The sequence below is a fragment of the Borostomias antarcticus genome (assembly GCF_949987555.1).
Source record: "Borostomias antarcticus genome assembly, chromosome: 9".
NCBI lineage: Eukaryota > Metazoa > Chordata > Actinopteri > Stomiiformes > Stomiidae > Borostomias > Borostomias antarcticus.
The window spans coordinates 28519027-28540326 of record NC_140242.1 but is presented as its reverse complement, the minus strand read 5'-3'; the positions used below and the strand labels follow the sequence as shown (position 1 = coordinate 28540326).

Sequence of the window (21300 nt, the reverse complement as noted above, 5' to 3'; positions counted from 1 at the left end):
GGTTGTCTCTGCTGACATTTACCCAAGACACACACCTCCAGTCCCGGGTGCGCTCCTCACAGCCCTCGCTGACGACATACTGTAGGCGTTGCCTCGACGTCTAGAACCTTCACAAAGTTCAACTGACGATGTCAACGGTCAAACAAAGATGAGGATTGCCCTCAGGATTGTCCTCTTTAAGCTTTTGGTTTATCTAAACGCACGATTAAGATCTACGGTTTTATCGTGGTGAGCTGTCTCCTGAGCTCTCTTTATTTTTCCCTCTGCACCCCATTGACTTCGAAGTATGAATAGAATTGGGTTTGAAACCGTATTCTGCTCATGCTAAGCCACAGGGAACATTCAGTTGGGGTCGACATGTGTTACAACCAGCAAACATCCTCCGACCACCGTCCCTTTCACTCCATCAGCAGTATTTATAAGCGGAGCAACACATTCTGTCAGGTCGTGGTCAGAGATGAATCAAATCAAATCAAACTTTATTTGTATAGCGCATTTCATACACAGAGGCAACACAATGCGCTTTACAGAGAACAAGGGAGGTGGGCATGGGTCCCACCCCTACATATTCAAGAGAACTACTCTGCATGAGGTGTTTGTCCGGCATCGAGCCGCGTGACGAGCACAGTCCACCTCACGGCCACAGGATCGCTTGACCACTGAACACTCATCTACTGAACCTCCACAACAGCACAGCTGACTCACCCAACACAGGTCAGGCATTCTCTCCAAACACCGTCATCTGGAACACACATAGAATCCATGACACATGGCCAGGCCTAGGAGGAACATACACACATGCACGTGCGCGCGTGCCCACACACACACACACACACACACACACACACACACACACACACACACACACACCTCACCAGTCAGGTCTACTGTACTGTACACCACTTGATATATTCCAATGCAGTTAGATTATTGCGTTTATCATTAAACGTCAACAACCCATATGCACTTGTGTATTAAAACAGTCATGGACATAACTGGATGGAGTTTTAGTCTATAAAGGCCAACATGGCGCCTTAGTCCACTAACGAGGGGGAGTTGATCAACCTTTAATCAAGCGGTCAGGGTCGTTTCCCCTCCGCCAGGAAGGAACAGGCATGGCTACGTTACGAGTCGGGGGGGAATTCATTATTGGACGCGCCGCTGGAAAATGTCTTCCTCACCTTGGGAACCATCAACACGTCAACAATGTGGGAAGGGGGTGGGGTTTCAAGGGGAGGGGGTGGGGATTTTCAGGTGGGGGGGAGGGGGGAGGGGGGTTGATGAATGTCTTTTTATTGGCCCGTCTGGCCGAGCGTGAGCCCAGCGACCCCAGAGCGCTCCTGGGGCTTGAGAGGAAGCCGAGGCGGAGAGCGAGTGGTTATTAAGGCCCGTCACCAGCACGCCGCGCTCACTCTAATGTGGTCAGGACAGACCCAGCTCTTTTCCACAATAAACTGCTGTGAAATACTGCGGCCTGGCTTGCGTGCTCAGACACTCCTGAGGCCCAGCGGTCTCTCTCTCTCTCGGTCTCTCTCTCGGTCTCTCCGGGGAGATGAGCAGGAATGTGAGAAAGACAGGTTGGCTGTTTGGTCTCTCACAGGGGGCTGCTGTCTGTGTTGGAACGTCAGCAGATGATATCATTTGATGAGATCAATGTTATTTATGAATCCAAAATGTCTGAGTCTCATCCAGCCACTACGCTGAGGGGAGAATCATCCTTTCACACTCAGAGAAGAAAAGAAATCAAGATCTTAGTATCACCACAAGCCTAAACCTGAGGTAAAACCTATGTGTACATGTTGAAAAGTATTTAGATATTATAAAATTAGTCCTAGTAAAATGTAGTTTACGTGTGGTTAGAAATTGTAAGATAAATTTGTACTATGGAGAGATTGACCTATGAACTTAGAGTGAGAGAAAATGTGTTTGTTAGAAAGTGGGAGAAGTAGTTGATCTATGACTTGTGCATGTGAACCATTTGACACATTCATTTGAGTAAATGACTCTGTATTCACCCTTGTAAGAATGATGTACACTATGACATACCATGACTGTTTCAATTTTGTTTCTGCTGTATACATAACCCAATAAACATTTAAGTTAAAAAAAAACAATTTAGTTTACGTGGGCCCAAACCATAAGATGCACACACTCACCAGCCCTCTAGCTAGACCGATATAAACAGCCCAACTGGGAGTGCGTGTGGACGGACGGGTAGTTAGGAATGCTCTCCCTCTCACATGGCCTCGCTGCTCAAACCGTCACGGGCCATTTTCCCTCACACGTCTGCTCACAGCTCGGACGCTGCTGTTTTAGCGTGCTGCCATTCATCAACAAGAAATTCATCTCCGAAGACTGTCAGAAGAAATCTATTTATAGGTTGTCCGCCATTCCAAAGATGTCCTGTCCCCCTCTCCATAATGTTTTTTTCACTTTCAGTTGGACACTTTCAAGATGAACCCTTGGTGTATTTTAGTATCTGCCATGCTCTACTGCTCATTTTTATATCACTATCAAGTGGTTGATTTCAATGTAGAACATTAGCAGCGCTTTGCTTCAACAACACTGTATACTATTGGTAAATGATAATGGTAAATGGACGGCACTTATACAGCGCTTTTATCCAAAGCGCTTTACAATGAAGGCCTCTCATTCACCCATTCACACACACATTCACACACCAATGGTGGCAGCTGCCATGCAAGGTGCTAGCCTGCTCATTGGGAGCGATTTGGGGTTCAGTGTCTCACCCGAGGACACTTCGACATGTCGTCAGGAGGAGTCGGGATTCGAACCGCCGACCCTACGATTGTTGGACGACCCACTCTACCTCCTGAGCTACAGCCACCCCCAATTACCCCCGATACTATTCATTTTCAGATGTTTAGTGAGGCTAAGTCTCCGAGGCTGGTCATTGTCCATTGTGAATTGTGAGAGAATGACCAGTGTGCCAGTGCTCTATGTCACCTCCCTGCTCAGTAGACAGGTTGGGGCTCAAAGTGGTGGCAGACATTGATTTGCAAACATGAAATGCTCGTCCAATCCTATCTGTCTGCTTTATCGTTGTCCGGGCCTCTAACGGAACTCAGGAAGTCAAAAGGCCATACTAAATTGCACAACTTGCATAAAATATATTGACTGGTATTACTTAAAATCACTGTCTCAAGTCTTACCACAGATGTGCAATTTAATCTCAGTTAGCTATCAAGAAAACAAGGTAATTTTTTTGTCTTTCTAACTCTTGAAGTCATTTAGAGGAAAAGGAATGGTCTTGGAAGCAGGCTGACCAAACTTCTGATCATCAGATATCTTTGAACTGCTGGCACACTGGTGTCAGAGCCCAGCGCTCGAACAGAGCCCACTGTTCAGAGGGAAAGATGATTCGGTGGAAAGGGAAAAGACTGATTTCTTACAAACTAGGAATCTTTACAGAAGAAACACCCACAGACTCTGGGAGAAGGGAAATACTTTTTTTTGACAAGGAACACTATTCCGGTCTTACCTTCTGAGATAAACAGTTATGAGAGAAAGTGCAGGACTACAGTAGTTCTGTCCTTTATGAATCAAGATGGATGACAGTGGTGATCACTGATGAGGCCAGGAGTGTAGGCGACCAGTGGCGGCGCTAGCACATTTGGTGCCCTAGGCAAACTTATCCCCTGGCTGGATAATACAAACGATTATTTATTTATTTTATTTATTTATTGAACCTTTATTTAACCAGGTAAGTCAATTAAGAACAAATTCTCATTTACAATGATGACCTGTCCAAGAGGCAGAGGTTAAACAGGTCGGAGCACATCAAATCCTCACAAACGAAGGGTTGCTTTAGCTGCCATCTTGGATTCCTCCTCAAGGAGAACTGATTTACCAAAAAGTAATGAAGTGCCAAGGAATTAACAAAGGGGGGCGTTGCACAGCTACATGGACATAGCGCCATTCCGAAGGGATTAGGGCACAGAGGGGAGAAAAAAAAAAAAAAAAAAACTTTTTTTTTAAAATAAAAACATTTTCCTGCTTGGCTCCCATCAGCCATATGGCGCCCTACTGTAGGTGACCGCGTATCTCGCCTGTGTGACCGGCTCTGTAGGAGACCCCTGAAGTCTCCACAAGAACCGTCTTCATCCACTGTGTCACCAGCAGCGAACCCACCAAACACCTTTACCATTTCAGAAAAGGTCACTCCTGTCTGCTGCACCAGCAGCTCGCCTCTGATCTCAGGAAGTTCCCGCGGACGCCATTTTACACGTGTCAGATCGAAGTTTGAAAAGTAATTTCACGTCGGCCTGCAGTTTGGAAAACACTGATGAGCCCTGAGTCTAACATCCTTCAATCCCAGCAAATGTCAACTACATCTGGGTCTAACCAAGAAGAATGACTACACATGATGCCATTACTCTCTCATTGTTTCGCGTGTCTTTCCGCCATGTTGGACAACTCTGATAAATCTCCTCTTTATTGTGATAAAGCATCGCGTCAGATATCTGAGTGGAGAACGCCGACTACTCTCGCCACGACTACCAACACCCGCCGTCCTCGTGTTCCTGGAGAACCCGTGAGAACCGTTGGAGTTGAAGACTCGGGTTTCTGTGGTTTGTAAAATCCTCCAGCGCTCCAATTTATGATGCAGAGGTAATGTACGCCTCACATGACCTACAGTCCTCTCTCCTACCCCAATGAGAATATCAAACAGATGTTCTCTCTCTTTCTCTCTCTCTCTCCTCTCTCCCCCCCCCTCTCTCTCCGCTCCCTCTCTCTCTTTCTCACTCTCTCTCTCTCCTCTCCCCCCTCTCTCCCCTCCCTCTCTCTCTTTCTCTCCCTCTCCCCTCTCCCCCTCTCTCTCTCCCCCCTCCCTCTCTCTCTTTCTCTCCCTCTCCCCTCTCCCCCCCCTCTCTCTCCCCTCCCTCTCTCTCTTTCTCTTTCTCTCCCTCTCCCCTTTCCCCCCCTCTCTCTCTCCCCTCCCTCTCTCTCTTTCTCTCTCTCCCTCTCCCTCTTTCTCTCCCTCTCCCCTCCCCCTCTCTCCCCTCCCTTTCTCTTTCTCTCTCTCTCTCCCTCTCCCCCCTCTCTCTCTCTCTCTCTCTCTCTCTCTCTCTCTCTATATATATATATATATATATACGACAGAGAGCAATGTATATATGTAATATACATACATCTCTGTCTATCTTTATCTCTCTTCCTCTGAGACACAAACAGCCTCTCTCACTCTTCCTCTCTCTCTCAGTCCTCGGCTGGGGGTTGGAAAATGGGCAAGTGAAAAATGAGGTCTGCCAAACTGGCCAGACGACAGTTACTCGGGGAACAGTATTCAGTCTACAACGTCTTAAGCCCTGCACCCAGAGGAAATATCCATTTCATTGTCAGGCTTATTCACCACATCTACATGTCTGATGTTCAGGAAAGGGGAGGCGGCCTCAGTCATATCTATCCCCAGATGAATGGAGAAGTAATGACAGGTTTTGAAATCTCCTTGGCTTTATTACATGTATATGAATCCATTAGAAACACATGGAGTCGTTCTCACTCGGATCTCTCATTGCGTTCAGTGTAGCTGAACATTCTGTAGGACTGAGTTGTGCAGGAATGAGTTTTCAAACGTTTTTTGAGGGTAATGTCTTATAACTCTAGTCTTTCACACACATGGATTATATAGTTCTGCATTTTACATTCATGCATGCATACAGTACTTGACAAATCAATCAATCAATCAATCAATCAATCAAAGCTTTATTTGTATAGCACATTTCATACCCAGAGGCAACACAATGCGCTTTACAGAGAACAAGGGAGGTGGGCATATGTCCCACCCCTACATATTTCAGATCAATGTTTTCAAATGGACTACACCCCTGACCCATCTACAGTAGCTACAGTACTACCATTTGTTTTTTAACTGAACTGGATCTCTATAGAACCAACTAGAACTCTATAGAAAGTGTCATCTTAGTTGTTGAAGATAGACAGATGGCTCAAGCATTCCTTCCCTTCCCACAGCCTAGACCCTGCTGCCAGCCCAGACCTCCACTCCTCCTCTCTCATGTCAACTCCTCCACTCCTCCTCTCTCATGTCCTCTCCTCCTCTCCTCCTCTCTCATGTCCTCTCCTCCACTCCTCCTCTCTCATGTCCTCTCCTCCTCTCTCATGTCCTCTCCTCCACTCCTCCTCTCCTCCTCTCTCATGTCCTCTCCTCCTCTCCTCCTCTCTCATGTCCTCTCCTCCACTCCTCCTCTCCTCCTCTCTCATGTCCACTCCTCCTCTCCTCCTCTCTCATGTCCACTCCTCCTCTCCTCCTCTCTCATGTCCACTCCTCCTCTCCTCCTCTCTCATGCCCACTCCTCCTCTCTCATGCCCACTCCTCCTCTCTCATGTCCACTCCTCCTCTCCTACGTCTCCATCTCGCCTTCTCTCGCATGTCGGTCTCCTCAGAGAGCGCTGTCCGGCTACGGTCCAAACAGCCCCTCCCTCCCTCCCTCCCTCCTCAGCAGGGTTCTATAGCCCCGGGCCCGGGGCAGTACCTTTGTTTATACCCGGCGTGTGGCCAGACGGGCCCCCGCGCTGGGACGGGGCCCAGGGGGCCCACAGACCTCCCAGCCAGCCCAAGCGCTTTCACAGCCTGAGACAGAGGCCCCGGCCGCAGACACCACCTCCACCCCCGCCCACCCTCCTCCAGGAGAAGTCCTCCAGGGCTCTGCCCCTGACCCGCGCTGGTCCAGAAGCACTTTATTTGTTGTTTACAAGCAAGGTTTCCAACTACATTCCGCTGGAGAGCTCAGGATCCAACCCTTCAATTAGAAGTCAATTATGCTTTGCGTTCACTGAAGTCTTGTTTTCTGCCGTGAATGTATCCTCCTCCAAGTAAATGGAGGTCACTTAAGTAGAAGCTATCTACAGTAAAGCCCCCACAACCGACAATAACAGAATATTCAAGTGATGAGTCAGCGACGATGAGTGATACGCTGAAGACTGAAACGGTGGTGGCATTCAAACATCCTCACAGTGATCAAGATCTTGCCTTGGCCGCCTTGGGGCGATTGTAGCTCAGTTGGTAGAGCGGGTCGTTCAGTGATCGAAGGCTCAGTGGTTCGAATCCCAGCTCCGACTGTCCACATGTCGAAGTGTCCTTGAGCAAGACACCTAACCCCAAATTGCTCCCAATGAGCAGGTTAGCACCTTGCATGGCAGCTACCGCCATTGGTGTGTGAGTGTGTGTGAATGGGTGAATGAGAGGCCATTGTAAAGCGCTTTGAGTGCCGCTAAGGTGGAAAAGCGCTATATAAGTGCAGTCCATTTACCATTTGGTATAACGATGTTGAGTATGAGCACTATTAACGCTTAATTTAGGCCCAAACAATGTCAAATTGACACCCCAAGTAGGCTAAAGACATCAATTCCAAACCACATCTCAGTGATTGGACACGACAGTCACCAGAACGAGGTGGATTATATTCTTTTCGGGAAGGAGTTGCTATCGTTATTATGATACTGTGATGAGTTCTTGCCACTGGCGAAGCTGAGGAAAGTCGGAGCTCGCCAGGTAACGCACACCTCATTTACATCTAAATCATCGCTTTAAATATTTATGCAGAGGTGATGCGGCATTGGCCAGATGAGAACGGACACTTCTGCCGCGCCAGCCAGTCAGATTAATGAATACTGCCCTGTCCCCTCTGCACGTTAACCTTACCGCACCTCTCCACTGCCAGATGAGATATTCATGAGTTACCTCGTCATTAAACTGTCCACCCACACCGCGCTGCTGCCTTCTCCGCCAGGAAGCATTAAGACTAGAGCTGTGTTTGGAATCGCTCCCTCGTTCCCTCACTCCCTATTCCCTATATGGGGTTCACCATGTAGTGAACTACCTAGGGAACGGAGAAAATGTAGGGTACATGCACTGTTCCCTGCAAATCAAGGTGAATTGTGGGTAATAAATAGTGGACTATATAGGGAACGAAAATTCCGTGGAGAATTCGGACACTACAAACAAAATGGCTGACGCCCTATATAGTGCACTATATAGTGAATAGGGAGCCATTCACACATCTTAGTTCTCCTTTGGGTCATATTCACTATCATTATTTTCCACCGTATTATGTTTTTTTGTTTTTTTTACCAGTCATAGTCACACAAAGTAGACACTGGCAAAGAACAGGCCTGGTCCTCAATACTAGGTTTTCATTGTTTTGGTTTGGGCGTTGAAATTATAGGGTTTGCAACCGAGATGACGGTAATTCAAAGATTGCCTGTCTAGTCCAGAAGAATATGAGCCGAGGGAAGGTTTATCATCTCCATAACAGTATTGTGGTTCTAGCTGCCGGCGGAGTCGTGTCACGACTGCTTATTTTTAGTCCTTTTAGAAGATTTGTAAGGGATGGCAGACGGTGAGCCAAAGGGAATGCTAAATTAGCCCAACTTTCCACTCCTCCATTTTGAATGACTTATTGCTATTCTAGCAGTCATCTATGAAATCACTACAGTCTGACCAGCCTCTCAAACATCCAACCTTACCTAATCTTCCCATTTCACTGTAATTACCTGCTCCAGAATTAGCCCGCGGTGAACAGCCTGGAAGACCTCGCCTCTTCTGCATCCCCCATGGTGGTAGTCATCCTGGTGACTCTCTGGATGTGCTTCCCCGACTCCCAACAGTGCTGATGGGGCAACCTTTGAGAGGCAACCCTTTATAAACCACTTCATTATACAATAACCTTGTGCCACTATTCTACATAATAGGTTCGGTAGCTGACGGTGTGGGAGTAGCAGCCCTGGGTGGCTCAGGCTAACATTATTCATTCTCTCAATGTCAGGAAGTTGAAAACATTGAACACTGAACATGTTAATGCAATGGCTCCTGGGAAAGGCCCCTGGGAATGTCATAATTTCTATCGTGTGAAGAGATTAATCGATGTGGTTAATATTTGTGATATCAAACCTTAGCCAGAGGCTAATCTGGACTGTGACCTGTGCCAAGGGTCAATGAGAGAAATCAGTCAGCCATTTATGACGGACCACGTTTTTCCCCCTTTCTCTCTTCCCTCGTCGGGCCCGCCTCTTTAATCTCTCGTTTGTTTATCCTGGGTGTCCCGTGATTGGCTTCACCTGAGCTGACAGGAAAGGGACCAATCAGGAAGCCCCACCCCGCTCCCAGTCCAAACAACGTGTCAGCAGCAGCCTGAGGGACCGGCTGACCTGCCGACCAGAGAGGTCAGAGGAATGTTGAAGGGAGTCTGGACCATAAACCTTCAGTGGGGATCCATATTTTTAATTTCAATTTCAAACCTTTATTTATACTCGTAAAGCACTGAGGGTTCCCTCATTTACAGTGTTGACGAGTTCACACAAATACACAAATAACAACATAACAAATACAATATCCAATAATAATAATAATAATGTTTAATAATCATAATAAACAATATGGCCCTCCTCCTCAGTTTAACCGCATACCACAGTGACTTGCATTAATATGCTTAGCCATACCAGGATGCTTACAGCCACTCAAGTGTTATACTTTAGTATAACTCTGTACAATAACTATATGTTTTGCTATGGAAATTCTGTTGCGTCTGAGACAGAGGTGTAGGTGGTGGATAACAACATGTGTGTCCCTGCCTGCCTTGGGGCCCCGCCCACACAGACCAACATGGCCTGTCCCCTCACAGACCAACATGGCCTGTCCCCACACAGACCAACATGGCCTGTCCCCTCACAGAGAGCAGAGAGAAGCACCATAACCTGAACACCTCTAATGTCCCCTCCCTTATAAACACACCAGGTTGATGCTCCCCACTCCACCATAACCTGAACACCCCTAATGTCCCCTCCCTTATAAACACACCAGGTTGATGCTCCCCACTCCACCATAACCTGAACACCTCTAATGTCCCCTCCCTTATAAACACACCAGGGTGATGATGTTGGCCTCCGATAAAATGTCCTGAGTCTCCACGCTCACTCACGGTGACAATACCTTGTTCTCCTTTCCACCACCACCCACCTCCATCTACCCCATACCCCCCCCCCCTTCAAGTCCCGGGGGGCCTCATTCATCAAGAGCAGAAGAGCTCTGTGCCAAGGGCAAACTGAGCTCCCAGGACCCTAGCCTCCCCCCCCCCTCTCAGGGTAGTACACCCTCCCCTCCCCCCCTCTCAGAGTAGTAACCCCCCCCCCACCCTCCCCTCCCCCCCTCCCCTCCCCAGAGGGACCTGAGCGATATGCATTCCAGTGCTCAACCAGGCCAGCAGAGACCCAGGACGGGCTGGAGCCATCTGTCATCCATCTGTCATCCATCTGTCATCCATCCAACAGGCAGGCAGGTAGGCGGGCAGATGGGTAGGCAGGCAGACAGACAGACAGGCAGGAAGGCAAATAGACAGGCAGGCAGACGGGTAGACAGACAGACAGGTAGACAGATAGACATACAGGTATACAGGCAGGTATGCAGGCAGACAGACGGGTAGACAGACAGACAGACAGGCAGGTAGGCAGACGGGGAGACAGACAGGCAGACAAGCAGGCAGACAGGCAGGCAGACGGGGAGACAGACAGGCAGACAAGCAGGCAGACAGGCAGGCAGACGGGTAGACAGACAGGCAGACAGACAGACAGACAGACGGGTAGACAGGCAGGCAGGTAGGCAGGCAGACGGGTAGACAGACAGACAGGCAGGTAGACGGGTAGACAGACAGGCAGACAAGCAGGCAGACGCAGACAGACAGGACCACCCCTGTGTCTGGAGGTCTCTCTGCCCCCTCAGGACCACAGCCGAGGCCTGGCCAAGGTCACATGACTGCCGACTCTGGCCACCATGCAACTAGCTGACCTCTCATTTCCTCATGGAAAGTTCAAAGGCGCTGATTACACACCTTGAAGGGCTTCATCAACTTCCTTCCTGTCCATCGCCATAATATATGACTTCCTCCATGTGCAGCACTATAATATTACAGGTGAAACAAATGTTACATTTCTTTCTTTTATTATAATCAAGTTCAAGTGTGAGTGAATCCAAATTTCTTAAACTATTTCTTTCTTAAAGCTCAATGAGAACTTTTTCATAGTTCAATATTCACCTTGCTATTAGTTTATGAATTGGCCTTAGCAAGACCCCCAAAATCGTTTTCATGACATGAGACTGCCTGCGACCCTGTAAATTTATTATTTTAGAATTTCGGTGTATTGGCAAGTACACTGGCGGGAAATCTTGTGGTGGAAGCGGAAGTGACACGTTTTGCACTTCGCCCCGTGAATTTATCTACGTGCACATAAAAGAAAGAAGACCAGTATTTACCTGCATTGAAGCCATCCTTCCAGAAGGTCCATTGAAGTAGCTACAATCTCCCAATCCTGCTTCACGCACGTTTGTTATCATATTTTTTCCCATCATTACAGCGAGTGAGTGAGGAATTGTGGGAAGTGTGGTTCTTAAAACGCAGTGCCGATTTTCTCACGACCAGAGGGGCCACCAAAGTGGGGAGTAGAGGGAGGGAAACTGGTGTGTGTGTGTGTGTGTGTGTATTTGTGTGTGTGTGTTTGTGCGCGCACTTGTATGTGTAGTGTGTGTGTGTGTGCATACGTGTAGTGTGTGTGTGTGTGCGTATGTGTAGTGTGTCTGTGTGCATATGTGCAGTGTGTGTGTGTGCGTACGTGTAGTGTGTGTGTGTGTGTGTGTGTGTGTGTGTGTGTGTGTGTGTGAAAAAAACCCAACAACAACATAACTCTGGAGAGAAATACTGTGAAGATTCGCATGAGAACAGAAGTAGAATCTGTGTATCTTTTATATGCTTTATATGCTTTATATGCTTTATATGCTTTATATGCTTTTCAACAACTCAAAACAGGAATTTACCCCCATATTGTTTGGGTGTTTCCTGTGTGAACGTGTAATCTTGTGTGCTGTCTGGTATAAGGTTGAGCTCATACTACCTCCTGTACCAGGGTTAACACACTGCGCCCTCAACGGGATTCAGGGCACCTGAACGCTGTGTGGAATATTAATGAGAGTGTCTGTGTGACCGGAGCATCTTTTACAGGTGAATAATTCATGGACCTACAGTTTATTCAAATGTGTTTGGCTAATAGCGAATGAACAAACACTCCGTAAGCTCACACACTTAGTCAAGCAAGCCTGCTGCCTTCTGAGGTGACTCGAACATCTTTGACTGTCACTGTGCCCGACCATGGGGACAGCGGACATCTGCACTTCATAACAATAGAAGGGGGTCGGGATGACCTCAGCACACAGCGATGACTCAGCACCGAACTGCCCTCTGTCTCCACGGTGACCAAGCCTTCACCAGCAGGGGCATTTAGATGACAGACATAGCAAAACAGATCATCCTCTTTTTTTATCTCATTCTTCATTCGCATAGGGCGTGACACAGCTAGGGCAGCTGTTGAAAGCAGTGGACAAGGACAGAACCTAGGTCACACCCAAGGACACTCTAGGTCACGCCTTTTTACGGAAAGTAATTCTATTTCCTGCACCCTGATGGTTGTGCAATTGAGTTAGTGCCCTCCTGCAAAGATTTTTATTGATGAAAATTGAATTTAAAATGCATATTGATGAAATGACAAAAAAAGCTGTGTGTGAAGCTTGGGTTCGTGTGTAGAAACAGATGTAGTTTCTCACGTGACAATAGGAAGCTTTTAGTACAATCAACCTTCCTGTGAGTTCTGGCCTATGGGGACATGATCTATAATATATTCATATTATGCAAACATAATAATACATCATATTATGCACACAGGCCTGGCCATTCTAAAACAGCTTGACACACTTAATTAGTCTTCGTTTTATTACAGGTGATCATTCTAGAACTCACCATTGTGACCTGTATCAGTCAGTGGGCCTAACAACGCCCCCTAGCTGTTATAAAATCACTATAACACACGGCCTCGAGTGGTTTATTGCTTTTATACAACGGTTACTACAGCTATTAGTGTAAAATAGACACACAGCAATGTAAAATATTAACATTTATTCAAAACGAAGCATCATTCCCTCAATTCCGCCGAGCAAAATAGTTCCCCTAACAAATGGGTTGCCAAGCAACAACAACAACTACAATGCATTGGATCAAATGGGAGGCGCATTAATACTGAAAATGGAATGATATGTGGTCCCAGGTGTGTGTTACAAAGTATTTTAACACGGCTTCCAGCCAATCAGAATCAAGAACCAGAACTAACCGTTTGTAATCCTACAAAAACTACCTAGTTACCTGACATCACTCATCACATGGCGCTCTGGTCACCAGACAAGGTACCAAGACCAGTTGGTTCAGGAATGAGCTGGAAGATACTCTTAAACTAGACACAATGTCAACTTGACACTTATAGTCTCAATGGGGGATTTTAAACAAGTGATAAATACAATGGATAAGATTGTGTTTGTTTTTGTTAAATTATAAGTTTCATCTCTATGCATTGTTGAATATTGTCTTGTATTGTTTTATGAGTGTCGTTTGCTTTTTATGAATGTATTGCTTCTTTGTTCTATGTGTCAATGGGCTTCCCATGGCTAAATAAAGGTTTGAATTGAATTGGATTGAGGAGAGAGAAGGGACACAAGAGTCAAGTATAATTGTATTCACTTCTTAGTGACACTTCTGGAACAAGGACACTGTCACTCTGTCATCTGGATAATGATCAGCAAAGTGCAGCAGGCCCATGCACAGGCAACGACTGCATCCCACCCTTAACATTTCAGGAGCCTCATTTTTCAAACCTTGATTATGTTTGAAACGTTGCCTGGAAGGAGAGTCCTGGGTCTCCATCCCCCTGGCCCACGCAGTGAGGTCACTGTTATTCCACAATCAGGAGTGGAGTCTGGAACGGCTCCAAGCCCGGCCCGGGGCTAATGAGATGGAGCAGTCACACACATCCAGGGCCTGGACCAGCTACATGACCAGGGCCTGGACCAGCAACATGACCAGGGCCTGGACCAGTAACACATCCAAGGTCTGGACCAGTAACATGACCAGGGCCTGGACCAGCAACACATCCAGGGTCTGGACCAGCAACACGACCAGGGTCTGGACCAGCTACACATCCAGGGTCTGGACCAGCAACACAACCAGGGTCTGGACCAGCAACACATCCAGGGTCTGGACCAGCAACACGACCAGGGTCTGGACCAGCAACATGACCAGGGTCTGGACCAGTAACATGACCAGGGTCTGGACCAGCAACACATCCAGGGTCTGGACCAGCAACACATCCAGGGTCTGGACCAGCAACATGACCAGGGTCTGGACCAGCTACACATCCAGGGCCTGGACCAGCAACACGACCAGGGTCTGGACCAACAACATGACCAGGGTCTGGACCAGCAACATGACCAGGGTCTGGACCAGCAACATGACCAGGGTCTGGACCAGCAACACATCCAGGGTCTGGACCAGTAACACATCCAGGGTCTGGACCAGCAACATGACCAGGGCCCGGACCAGCTACACATCGGGAACCAGAGGAGGCTTCATGAAGCTTTAAAAGCTTTAACAGTTAGGAGAAGTCTCTGACAATCAACTGGCAACCAGGGGAGAGAGAACAGCGCAGGTGTGATGTGGTCATATCTCCTGGTTCTCATCAGCATCCTGTCTGCTGCATGGTGGACCAGTCTGAGTCTTTACAGGTTTCAAACCACAACCAGACAGCAGCGCATTACAATAGTCTAGACTGGAGGTTATGAATAGATATTATTATTATTATAAACCCTCAGACTAGCTTTTCAGCATGAACTGATATCATGCTTTTGAGTTTGGCCATATTCCATAGATGGAAAATCCTGGATCCTCATCCAATAAGAGATCCTGGTCAATGACAACAACTAGGTTCTTAAAGGAGTAGTAAAGGGAAAATGCATGTTTAGCCCTGTTTTAAGGTTACTTATGATCATATACAATGGTTCAGATCAAAACGATGATAAAACTAGCACTTTTGAGAAAGTCTGATAATTGCTCTACCACCGTTTTGGTCATACAATGGATGTGGGTGGGCACCGTGAAAAATCATTCAAAAAACATGTTAAAGTCGCACTGAAATGAAAAAAGCATTGTCCCATTTTGGTTCACATAATTGGTCATAGTGTTCACAACGATGTATGCCAAAAAAAATTACAAAATTCTACTTCTGTTGTAATCTTATATCAAAGTATATAATTTCTTACTTCCTGAAAAACTACTCCTTTAATAACCTTCTACTGTATGTTACTACCTTCATGCTGCCGTATTCATGCCATGGCTTGATTTGCAATCAGGGTTAAATCAGGTCAAATCAATAATTCTGGATATCCCCAATGACTCATAGCCCAGTATAATGGTATTCCAGACAAACACTCGGACTTTACAGCCTCTCCTTCATGAGACAGCTTTGTAAAGGCCACTGCGTGATCAACAGTATGATTGCTAAGAAAGTGAAGAGAAAAATAGATGGCTTTTCTATGCGCGGTATTTTAAATATCACCTCTCCAGCTTTTTGTGGTGATATCACCCCTTCCATAAAATATATTCCATTGAATACATAATCAATAAATAATACACATCAATAAAGCCAATCTCTGCCCCAATCATATGTGCTGAGACTGAGAGCTTGAGCTATGACATAATCACACACTGCCATCTAGAGGTCATCTGAAGAACATACAGGAAAATAGGCAGTATAAACCTTGTTGATTATGAATCATTATACAACGGGTGCTTGGTTAAAAGGCGTTGTATGTGACACGATATACCACGGCAAAGCCTCTTTACAGTTCTATTTGAAATATTACTGCGCCTATAATTACACTACATACTCGCGTCATGAACCATGCTGAGACGTTGTAGGTGCACCATCTTGTTTCACTGTTTCAACATTACAATGTAATTTTCGCACTGACAGTTTATCACATCCTGATTTTATATAATACACTATAATCTCATTCTAGATGTTAGCTTGATCAAGCTGGTATTCATCCCAGTGGAATGTTATGCGAGTACAGTGGAAGTGCCAGAGATCAGCTGTATGCATGTAGGGTTTGTTTTGAACATTGATGAGACCAAAAGAAAATTAATTCATTCAAATACTAAATAAAACTTCTTTAGTAAATGATTTCTTCAAGTAATGTTAAGGTTTATTCACTTTAACTATGATAATCACACCTTATCAAAATGTATAGGTAGAGACAATTCAATGAATGCTTGATATTGGTATGAACATACAGTATCTATTGCCCTACCCAAACCTACTGTACACCTACTGTACACCTCTGGCTGGACAGTCTATGTAGACAGAATCTGTTCAGGTCAAATCTTCTATCAGCTCCACCTTTATTATACGATCAGAACAATGCAATCAGACATTCACCTGGTACAGTATTATATTGGGAATAGTAAATTATACCAAATCATAAGCCATGTGTTTAATCGTGTGTTTGTTCAAACTAAAACGAAACATCCTGCATCCTTTCCAAACAATAAATGTCAACCTACAGTACGTATTGCACAATTGGATTTCGGTTCATTCCCTTTCTACACTGAGTGTCTAAGATCTATTTTTTTCCATGCGCGATGTAATGACTACAAATGGGAAGACAGAGACTTCCTGGTCCTAGCCTATAGATGGTGTAGAGACTTCCTGGTCCTAGCCTATAGATGGTGTAGAGACTTCCTGGTCCTAGACTATAGATGGTTTAGAGACTTCCTGGTCCTAGCCTATAGATGGTGTAGAGACTTCCTGGTCCTAGACTATAGATGGTGTAGAGACTTCCTGGTCCTAGCCTATAGATGGTGTAGAGACTTCCAGGTCCTAGCCTATAGATGGTGTGAGGTGAGATCTCAGGCCTCCATCTCGGCCACGTCCTCGATGAAGAAGGCCTTGGTCTTCCCAGAGGAGATGTACTTGATGCTCTCCACCTCCCCTCCATAGTTGCTGGGCTTCTGGAAGTGGATCTCCAGGTGGTCCTGAAGGTCCTCCTCATCCTCCACGTCTTCGATGTCCTCTAGGAGGATGGAGCGCTTCGGGGCCCCGCCGAGCGACTGAGAGGGAAGACTGATTAGTTACTGAAGAACTCAATCAATCTATCAATCAAAGCTTTATTTGTATAGCGCATTTCATACCCAGAGGCAACACAATGCGCTTTACAGAGAACAAGGGAGGTGGGCATACGACCCACTCTCTACATATTCCAGAGGGAAGCAAAAAAACAGTAATCACCCGGGGGTCAGATAAGTGAGCTGTAAAAATTCTTCCTTGACCCCTCGGATGGAGGAGAAGGATGGCAATTGTTGATAGGGTTGCAAATTTCAAGGAATTTCATTAATCGATAACTGTTAAACTTAACAAATAATAGTTGATTAATTGATAAGAACGTCCTGCGCTGGACTGCGCTTTGCTCGCTTCGTTTTTTTTGTCTTCTTCCGCTGTGTCTTCTTTTTTTGTCTCCTTCCGGCATCCCAATTAGCCTTCTCTACATGGCGTGGCGCCCTCATGTGCAGTCAAACCCTAAATCAGGATTACATTTTACGCAACTCCCGTTGATAATGTTCGTTAAAAAAAAAAAAAAAAAAGTTCTGTTCCATTAACAAGCAATTAATCGAGTAACCAAATCTTACTCGAGTAAATTCTTATTGGCGATTAATCGATAGTCAATTAACTGTTAACATCCCTAATTGGTGAGATACTGTGATTAGGAGCTATGTGAAGAATGGGATGCAGTTAGCCCACGCTTTATCAGGATAGGAGCATCTTACTGTAGTGCTTTGCGGTATTACGTTTAGCAAACGGTTAGTTGAATGAACATTGGTTGAACCTCTATACTGTAATCCACAGAGGGCCTCTCCCAAGCTAGAATAACACAAAGATGAGGATGACTGCTTTTCTCAAAGTTCACTTCAAATCAAATCTACTGCTTCTGAACCAATAGAGCTTTCTTTGGAGTCTGACCTGAACACTCCCTTTACAAACTAACATACATAACACTCCCTTTACAAACTTAAGTCCAGAAAGATCAATAACAAAAGGCTCAAAAGAAGGCAACATACACAAACAACATGAAAAAGTGATTAACAAATCTTTTTTTCAGGCTAGAATCTTACCTGGAACTTCTTCAGCTGATAATCGTAAACCGGACCAACGTTCACTTTGACCTCAGGCTCCACGTCCACCCAGTACTTCCTGTTCAGCGCCAGGCTCTCTGCCACTACAGGGGTTGACATGGAAACAAGGAGAACCTTTGGCATGTTGAACTTTGCTGTGACTGTTTAGTCTTTTTGAGTTTGTTTTATTAGGAGAACTTACATCATGTTCACACAGGATGAATGATATGTCCTATTACAATTTTAAAATACAATACAAATGAACAGTAGAAAATACAGTACAGTAATCAACAATTAAGCTAAACATAATTTAAAAGGAGGGGTATCTTGTCTATGCTTTTATAATTTAAAAGAAAAGCACACACACAAGCGCACACACTTCCTGCACACACACTTCCTGCTTTTATAATTCAAAAGTAGAGCACACACACAAGCGCACACACTTCCCGTTATACCTCCGGTGCTGAGGAAGGTGATTTGGCCAGTCCCAGTCCTCCGGTCATAGTTCACCTTCTCCACCTCCCCTCCTCCTCTACTGGGCCGGGAGAAGCTCATCTCCAGACGGTCTCGGGTCCGCTCCTCCTCCATGGCGGACGGGACGCCGGAGAACCTGAGCGACTTCTTGGAGACATCAAGGTGGATCTGCCCAGACACAACAGTACACCTTGGATTAAAACGTTGTCAGTGGATCAACAATCCTCCCTCCTAAGCCCTTATTGTATTGTATTGTATTGCACTGTACTTTAGATTGCTATTTTTGCACTTTGCCTTCAGCACTAGATTATGCTCTTAGTCACTTGTTTTAGAAAGGAGATGCACTTGTGAGTTCTGGCAAGTAGTAATACGTTGGCTTTTCCTGCGTTAAATGCAATTATTGTTAGTCGCTTTGGATAAAAGCGTCTGCTAAATGACTAATGTAATGTAATGGATGACATGGATGTCATTGACTCAGTGTGTTTGCTTGAGAACATCTATCCACATCACAGGCTCCTGGTAATTCACGTCAAAGTATAAGTCTTACATTTTTTACTATTTTGTGTGATGACACAGTACTGTTAAGACAGAGAGAATGTCCGCACACTGTATGTAGCTCCCACGGTGAGTTTTAATAAATAGGGCACAACGTTTCGGCCAAAATGGCCTCCTTCAGGTGCAATTGCACAGCTAAATACAGTGTGAGGACATTCTCTCGGTCTTAAGTTTATTAATTTTTGTCGAGCACCTGTCGCACTTTGTTTGATGTGCGTGCGTTCCTCTGCTGCTACTGTGACATGGCACTGTACCTCGAACTTCACAGAGGGCTCCAGGGTGATCGCCCTGGGCTTCACGTAGATGGTCTTGTTGTCACAGGCCACCAAGCACTTGGCCATCCTCAGGATCTGGGAGGCCACTGGGGGAGGAGGAAGGGTAAATATGAAACATGACTTTTAGATCACAGTGGGAACATGGGAGTGGCTACTAGCAACACAGCCATGGATTTTATAGGGCTCATCTGCAAAAGAGACCTTCGTCTCATAATAACAATGTCTAAATGAAAGTGAAATAAATATGCACATTTGAACACTTTGGATTTATGTTTTTATCTCTATCATCTATCTCATCTATTTTATGTGTATGAATTATGCTATAGAAATAAAATAACTGCCATTGACATTAGAATTTCCCTAAAGTGTCTATCTGGATGAAGACACACAACTAATGTTCACAAAGCTCCTCCTGCCGGTGTACCTTTCTCCTCCTCGAAGGTGATGAGAGCCTGCCCCGCCCCGAGGAGCAGGGAGGGCTTCTGGGTAATGGTGAACACCCCCCTGATGTACTGAACGCTGTCCTCTTCACTCTCCTCACTCAGCTTACCAGTGAACTTCACCTTCTTCTCTGGGATCTGAGCATATATCTGGACGACACAGTGGCAAACATGAGGGTTGTCCATAGATTCGAACCCTCTTTGAATATTTGCACATTCACAGGTATTCCATGCAACCCCATATCACACAATGCCGTTCCATAGTTGCGAAATGTAATCTATGACATTGTAAGAGTGGCACGATCTCACTGAAATGTTCTTGGCAAGCACCACGAAAATGATATCTAGTTTGTGTTTGGTTGTTTACCTGAAACACAAGCTTTTAGGGATGGTTACATAGCGTCATATCCGGTAGGGTATTCGGAGGTTACAGTACCGTACTGGTCACAAGCAGCAACAGTACTAATGTAACTGAGTGAGGTAGCGAGCTGTTGGTTAAACTCACTCCCCAGTATAAATACCGTCCACCAGCGGAAATGAAGAGCTAGCTTTTCATTGGCGCAGCTGGTTAAAACGATGTCAGTCACGTGGGAGACGAGGGTTCGATTCCCACCCAGGGCATGCCGAAACGTATGGGTTACACTAATACTATACTATTTTTATTTATGTATTTATTCATTTTTACCTTGAATTTCTGCAGAAGTTTAGCAGACTTTGCTTGATTAGCTTCAACATCAGACAGGCATTTCTTCAGCCTCCCCCTCAGGTCACCGTTACGTTTCTCACACTGGGACACGTCGTCCTGCAAAACAGGAATGCAACACAAAAACATTACAACATGAAATAATATCATCTACTACTGCCTCCATCCACTGAATCCATTAATGCATGAATAAAAACCTTCACTCGTGTAATACAGTAGGCCCATGCTAGAGTAGCCTACCCTAGTGGAGGTGAAAGCATCATCTTACCTTTATCCCTCTCATCATCTTGGTGAACTCGTTCTTCTGCTCATCTGCCTGGTTGTTAACAGCCAACATCTCTCTATTGGCCTCTTTTTTCAAATCCTCTGCATCCAGTTTCTCCAAAACTAGCCGAGACTTTTTGTCTTCTTCCTTCTCGACCACTGCCTTATATGGATCAAACATATTAAACACGAAAATAATGATCTAGTAGGCTAATCAAAATGCTTGCTGATCGATTTGTAAGAGTAGCCTAGCCTACCTTTAGCTCTTCCAAGGCCTGTAGAAGTGCATTGTCGGCCACAAGTCCCTCTCCCAGCTAGTCGTAAAAACCATGAACATATTGTTAATGACTTTATCAGTTCATACAGGATTAAATAGGCTACATGGATAGTCTAGTGATGTTTATATTCTGTTACAGAAAGTATATCTTACTCACCGCTCCATCCAGCGCATCGTGGCCAGACTCACTCATTATCTGCGTGAAAGATACAATTGTAACATTAGGAGTCCGTGTCGT

At 45.6% G+C, this 21300-nt stretch overlaps 1 protein-coding gene across 1 annotated transcript; it reads right to left on the bottom strand.

The window, feature by feature from the left end:
• Positions 1 to 16611: 16611 nt before the first annotated feature.
• Positions 16612 to 21255, bottom strand: nmi (N-myc (and STAT) interactor; the record flags this gene model as incomplete). The annotated part of the gene is made up of 9 exons (XM_084443475.1): positions 16612 to 17015; positions 18075 to 18178; positions 18530 to 18716; positions 19358 to 19464; positions 19803 to 19968; positions 20504 to 20620; positions 20790 to 20948; positions 21043 to 21099; positions 21220 to 21255. The coding sequence occupies 9 exons, from the start codon at positions 21253 to 21255 to the stop codon at positions 16815 to 16817; spliced, it is 1134 nt and encodes a 377-aa protein (XP_084299601.1). The 3' UTR covers positions 16612 to 16814.
• Between the last annotated feature and the right edge of the window lie 45 nt (positions 21256 to 21300).